The 6,302-nt window shown below is 54.3% G+C and overlaps 1 protein-coding gene across 1 annotated transcript; it reads left to right on the top strand.

Annotated features, from left to right (window-relative positions):
- Nucleotides 1-3,305: 3,305 nt before the first annotated feature.
- MID1IP1 (MID1 interacting protein 1) lies at nucleotides 3,306-5,069 on the top strand. The gene is made up of 2 exons (XM_032680594.1): nucleotides 3,306-3,419; nucleotides 3,811-5,069. The coding sequence occupies exon 2, from the start codon at nucleotides 3,963-3,965 to the stop codon at nucleotides 4,455-4,457; it is 495 nt and encodes a 164-aa protein (XP_032536485.1). The 5' UTR covers nucleotides 3,306-3,419; nucleotides 3,811-3,962; the 3' UTR covers nucleotides 4,458-5,069.
- Nucleotides 5,070-6,302: the final 1,233 nt, after the last annotated feature.

The following is a 6,302-nucleotide window of genomic DNA, read 5'->3' as shown; positions in this document are numbered from 1 at the left end:
AGCAAAAATGTGTGTCAAATAGGAATAGAAGGAAACAACTCGCAGCTTCCAAGGCTGAACTCTAATCTGCTGTGTCACATTGACAACAGATTATGAGAGGAAGTGAAATTCCCAAGCCTTGCTCTTACAAGGCTGGCCCAAATGGTGTTCCCAGGTTGCAGAATGCAACGCTAAATATTTGCACATATTTATCACTTTTTGCCCACACAAGATTTTATCTTATTTTGCAAACACTGTGCAGCAGAACAACTTCCTATCTGCCAAAGTGTAGCCATTGCTGGTCTGCAGTGTGCCAGTGGCACTTCTTTTGTGCCAGCATGTGTCTTGGGAAAACTGTGAACAAAGACGGTTTGTTATCTTGTTGCCACTGCAGAGAGAAATTAGATAGGCCTTGCAAATGGTATGAAAACCCACGCAAGTTGACAGAATCATCTGTCTTTTCTTGAAAAACACCACACAGCTGCTAATGCTGCCAGAGGAAACAGGCCACTAACAGCACTGATCCTACAGCCAACCTTTGTAGCACTGGGACAGCAACCTCAGTGCTACTGGGGCTAAAGACTGGTGTACAGCTGAGTGAAACAGTTCATGCTGGTAATAGCTCAGTAACAGCTAAATAGTAATAACTATAGTTCGTCCCTGTTATTCTTCAGGAAGAAGAAAGGAAGAAGACTCTTGTCCAGAAAGAGCTGAACGCCACCAGATCTCATTCATTACAGAGAAAATTAAACGGTTTTAAATAATATAGTAACTTATATGTGACCTCTGCTTTCCTGAATAATGGCACCAAATCTATTCAGGCAGAGAGGTGTTCTCACCCCAATGCTGCTGGGCGTGTACATTAGGAGTGCTCCATCCAGTTGAGGTGCTGGAGAAAGTCTACTGTTTCATGTTGTTGTATTGTTTTCCTTATCCAGGACCCTGTACTGGGAAAAAGTACATGTTTACACATTCTTGGACTGCCAGATAGTGAATATGCAGTTTTCTCATTGCTCAGGACACGAGATAAAGGGTTTCCAGCTGATTCCCCTTCCAGGCCACGATAACCAGGTAATTCTAAAGAGGAAGCATTTTAAACAAGTGCCACTTGCATATAAAACTTTGTGCCTTAAATGGGATCATCTTTTCTTAAGAGGAGTAGAAAAAAAAAAGTGCCATGTCTTTTTCTCTTGTGTGCACAGCCATGGCAATTACATACCACTGAAGTCAGGAATATGTGCTCCTTTATTTCGTTTTAACCAAAGAGCAATCAAACCTACTCAAGCTTGTGTTAATGATATACATTATATGTACCAGAGACAGTTACACCACATATCAAAATTTATCAGAACATAAGGAAGTTAAAAAAACAAAAAAAGCCCCTTGCCTTGCCTTATGCTGTTAAGTTTGACTTGAGTATGATCTGTCTCAGCCTAATGGGTGAGGCACATGCCTGCACAGGCTACAGCACTGCACTAGTGATACACTAAAATAAGGAAACATTTACAGCCAAAGGTGGAAGCAGATCACATGGCTATAGATTTTGGGAAACAAAGAGAGTAGCTGCTGGTGAAAATTATTTTGTGCTCCGTCCATAATTTGTATTTGTAGTATCACTGCACTGAAGACACAAGCTCTTGCAGCTCCAAGCTGGGTTATCTCTGTCAACTGCTCCTCCTGGCCAGCCAGCATGCTGTAACCTCAGGTAAAAGACTTCAGTTTTAATTTGTTCAGATGGTTAATTGTTTTGTTTTAATTTGGAAAGTTGAACAATAAACCAATTCCCCTTGTTTCTAAAGATTTATTGCTTTTTCCAATTTATTGAACGTGCAGTGCAGTATTTCAATTAAAGGCAGCAAAACTGTTAATGGTGTATTAACGACACACTGCATGCATACAGATGCAAATATAAGTCGTGGCCAATTTTCTGGCCTGGTGAGATTATTTTTTTTATTTTCCCTGTAGTGAATTATCTGTGAACAGCTCATAATTTTATACCAGCCCATATCTCTGGCTACTGCTTAACCACAAGTATTTTCAGCGCACGAGCTGCCTGCGGCCCCATTCCTCACACAGGGAAGCGGCCTCCAGCCTTCAGGTTGGAGTTTGGGCGGCACCGGGGTCTCACAGGGGCTGCGGGGAGCAGCGTCGCGGGCAGGAGCTGGGGCAGCGCCAGCGGGGTCGTGGGGGTCCCGCGGCGGCTCAGGCGCAGCTACTCGTCCCTGCGCATCCGCTGCTTCATGCTCTGGATGATGCGGAGCAGGGGACGCCCCCGCCGCAGCCGCTCCGCCCGCGGTGGCCCCGGCGCCTCCGGGTGATGCTCGGCCCGTTGCCATGGCTACGCTCCCCACCCCCTTCATCCCGGCCCCACGTGACCCGCGGCGGCGCTCGCGCCCAACCCGTCTGTTACCAGGGCGGGGGCACGCGCGAGGGAGGGGGCGCTCTTGTTTACCATTGGCTGCCGCCGCGGGCTTGCTGATTGGCCGGAGGGGCCGCCGGGCGGCGCGCCGATTGGCTGCGGCCGGGAGGTGAGGCTGTGGGGTGATGCCGGCCGCCCCGCGCTGCCCCGGACCACAGACAAAGGCTGCCCGAGGGCTACCCGAGCTCCCCTCCCGCGGGTTGGCGCGGCGGAACGAGGGAGGGCGGCGGGGAGCGGCGGCCGTGGGACACGGTCCCGGCCGAGCGCCCGCCGCGCTGCGATCGCCGCCGCCGGAGCACGCGGAGCGCGGGAGGGGGGCGGGGTCGGTGTCACGCTCGCCGAGCGCGCTGCAGCCAATGGGCGGGCCGGGGGAACGCGGGCGGCACGCGGGGCCCGCGTGTCCCCGCGGCACGGCCCGTCAGTCACCTGTCAATCAACCGCGCGGCCCCGCCCGCAGCGCGGCCCCGCCCCCTCCGGCCGCCGTGAGGGGCGGTGGGCGGTGAGGAGGGGTCGGGAAGGTGGAGGTGTTTTGGCGCTGCCCGGTCACGGGGCCCCTCGGGCACCGCGCTCCTCGCCGCCGACCACCGCTCGGGGTGGTGCCGGTGCCCGGGAGGGTTCTGCGAGCGCCGGTGCCGCCTCCTCCCAGGGTTGGGGCGCGGGGGTTGCCACCGTCGCCCAACTGGAGCGGGGAGCGGGCAGGCGGGGTGCAGTGCGGCTCCCCCGGGGACTCAGCCCCGCAGTTCCCAGCGTCGAGCCCGCCGTGTCCCGGACCCCTCGGCGGCGGTGCGGGATGTGCTCCCGGCCCCCCTCGAGCTGTGGTGCGGGATGTGCTCCCGGCGCCCTCCCCCGGCGCGGGCGAGGGGCGGGGCCGGCGCTGCGCGGCCGCCGCCCGCCGCCTTTATCTGTGGTGGCGGCGCGGGGGGTGGCACTGGGGAACACCTTGGTGTGAGATACGCGCTATAAATACGGCGCCGGGGATGGGAGCGCGGCCACGGGCGGCGGCGAAGGGCTCCGGAGCACGGTGGGTGCCTCCCCCGCGGCGTGTCCGTCCCTCGGCCTGGGATCGCCGGCTGGGGACCGCTTGAATTTTAATTTTGCGGTGCGGGGCTGCCATCCGTCTCGGGCTGGCTCCCGGCAGGAGTTGCGGGGGATTTTTTTCGCTCTTTGCCTCGTTTAGTACGGAGGGGAGTGGCTGCTGCAGCAGGGGAGGTGGAGGGCGAAGAGAAGGAACGGGAAGGGAAATGCTGAGGAAAGGAGATGGGACCGGGAATAAAGGAGGCGGCGGGGAAGGAGGAGAGGGCGCTGGCGGGAGGGGACGGGACGGGAAGGCGGGCTGGGGGAGGGAGGAGGGAGAAGGAGGGAGGGAGAGCGAGCAGCCCCTAACCGCGGCGCCCGCCGCCTCCTCCCAGCAGGACTCTGCTCGCCAGCAGCCGCCGAGCCCAGCCCGCGGCGGAGGGCGGCCGGTGCCGCTAACGCGGAGCAGGAGGAGGAAGAGGTCGCCGCCGGAGGAGCCCTGCGGTCCGGTCCAAGCCTCGTCGCTGAGCTCGCCCGCCCGGCCGCCGACATGATGCAGATCTGCGACTCGTACAGCCAGAAGTACTCCCTCTTCAACGCCATGAACCGGTTCATCGGCGCCGTCAACAACATGGACCAGACGGTGATGGTGCCCAGCCTGCTGCGGGACGTGCCGCTGCTGCTGGAGGAGCTGGATGCGGCGGGCGCCGTGTGCCCGCCCCGGGATGCTGCCCTGCCGCCCGGCGACCCCGGCGCCTACTTCTCCCGCAGGGACATGTACAGCCACTACATGCTGCTCAAGTCCATCCGCAACGACATCGAGTGGGGCGTGGTGCAGCCGCCGGCGGGCGAGGAGGCGGCCCGCAAGAAGGACAAGCTGGGCGGCGGGCCCGCCGAGGAGGGCGAGGGGGAGGAGGACCTGGAGCAGCAGTTCCACTTCCACCTCAGCGGACTCCACTCGGTCCTCTCCAAGCTTACCCGCAAGGCCAACGTCCTCACCAACAGATACAAGCAGGAGATCGGCGTCAGCAGCTGGGGGCAGTGAGCGTCGGGGTGGGGAGCGGGAAAGGGGCGCCTGGCCCGGCCCGGCGGGAGCGGAGCGGGAGCGGCGCCTCCCCGCCCGGCGCTGCCGCTGCTGCCGCGGCGGTGGCGAGGGGCAGCGCCCCGGGCCGAGGCTCCCCTGCGCACTCCCAGGACTGCAGCAGGTTTTCTACCAACGCACAAGCGAGAGAGAGATGTAAATTAATCAATACTAGTTTATTAATTATTTTGACCCCCTCCGTGGTTTTTTCACTGTACGGTCCGGGGCGAGCAGTTGCTGTGCCCGCCCGGGCGGGGAGGCTGAACCCCTACGTGTACGAGGTGGTGGTGTGGCTGGCTGATAAGGAGGCTCAACACAAGCCGATGAACATAACGAAACTGGCACTAAGTTGCTTCTGTTACCCCGGAGGGAACCCAGTGGGCTAAGGAGCATCCCTCTGTTGCGGGACAGATTGCGGGGTCCCACGGTTGTATATGTACTGGAGTTTATTTAAACCTTTTTTACTCAGATGTAGAGTATATTCTAAAATAAATGCAAATGTATTAACTAAGAGTGACTTAAACTTTTGGTATGATTTATGTTTCTTTAATTAAATGATATTTTTAACATCTGGAATTCTTCTGTTGTTCTAAGTTATTTCCGAGCTGCCTTACTAGACACAGAAATCTGCATATTCAAGAGAGGGGGGGTTTTGTAGCTTGCTTTTTTTCCCCCCACAAAGGGAACAATTAGGCAGTGATGATAACTCAGCATACCTAAAATGTACAAATGACTGTATTAACTGCACCATACATGGCCTGAGTTTTGGTAAGCTGTTCCCAGCAGACAGTACAGTTGCTCTGTTTGAATGCTGGCTTGAAGGTCAGTGCCTCTTTAGCAGAATCTGAGAAGGATCGAGTCATGGTTACTCTGCAGGCAGCAATTCATGGAAGTTGGAGCAAAGCCTAGGAATGACTTTTGCTTTTTTTCAGGAAGTGTCTTAATGTACTGTGGGGAGTTCTTTTTGTCTCTCCCTAAATAGGTCTGGGATACTTGCCTCCCCCACCACTTGCATTTCTTTTCTCTGTAATCCTCCTTGGATACCAGGACTTAATCAGGTTTATGTTATCCAGATTGTATTGATTTTCTCTACTTTTTTTTTTTTCATTTCCTGAAGTAAATACCTCAGAATTGGGTGTCTATATTGTTCTAATATTAAGTTCTAATATTAAAGTGTACTTACTGATTGCGATACGATGTGTACATAAAAGAGAGGATAACTATTTAATAAATACGTACGTCCTTCCATAACCTAAGTTCTCTTCTCAGGGACTGAAATACCAAGTTTGTAGACATCTCCTTGTACTGAGGTGTCACTTTGTATTATTATTCTCAGATTTAGCACTGGTTTGGTGGTGTTGGGTTTGTTTGTTTTTTCTTTTAAAAATAGAAAAAATTTTCTCTCAGCCTAAATTCATATTTTTGCCTAAATTCAGATGTTTCGTAGCACTTTATTTTTCAGCCCAACTGTTAGGACACTGTAGTAAAGCATGAGCTCTCCAGACATGATACTAGTTAGCAGATGTTTGTATAAGTTAAAACAATCAGCCTACGTTATGTTTAACAATACATAGTTTAGAAGGTTTTCCCTTCTAGGGTAAAGAAGAACTTTATAAGGCTGGGTGATTTTCAGTTTGGCGATGCTTGTTCTTTTTGTAATGTTTTTAACTCTGTTCCCCTCCCTTCTTGGGGAGATGCCAGGAAAAAAGTCAGCAACAAGGAGAGGGATTACCCTGGTTTCCTAACACGTCAGCTTGCCAGTCTTTCCGTGGCTGAACAAATGCAAGGCAAAAGATGCGGTGCCCTGTG

The sequence above is a fragment of the Chiroxiphia lanceolata genome, chromosome 2 (assembly GCF_009829145.1).
Source record: "Chiroxiphia lanceolata isolate bChiLan1 chromosome 2, bChiLan1.pri, whole genome shotgun sequence".
NCBI lineage: Eukaryota > Metazoa > Chordata > Aves > Passeriformes > Pipridae > Chiroxiphia > Chiroxiphia lanceolata.
This window is presented reverse-complemented; position numbering and strand designations above follow the sequence as displayed.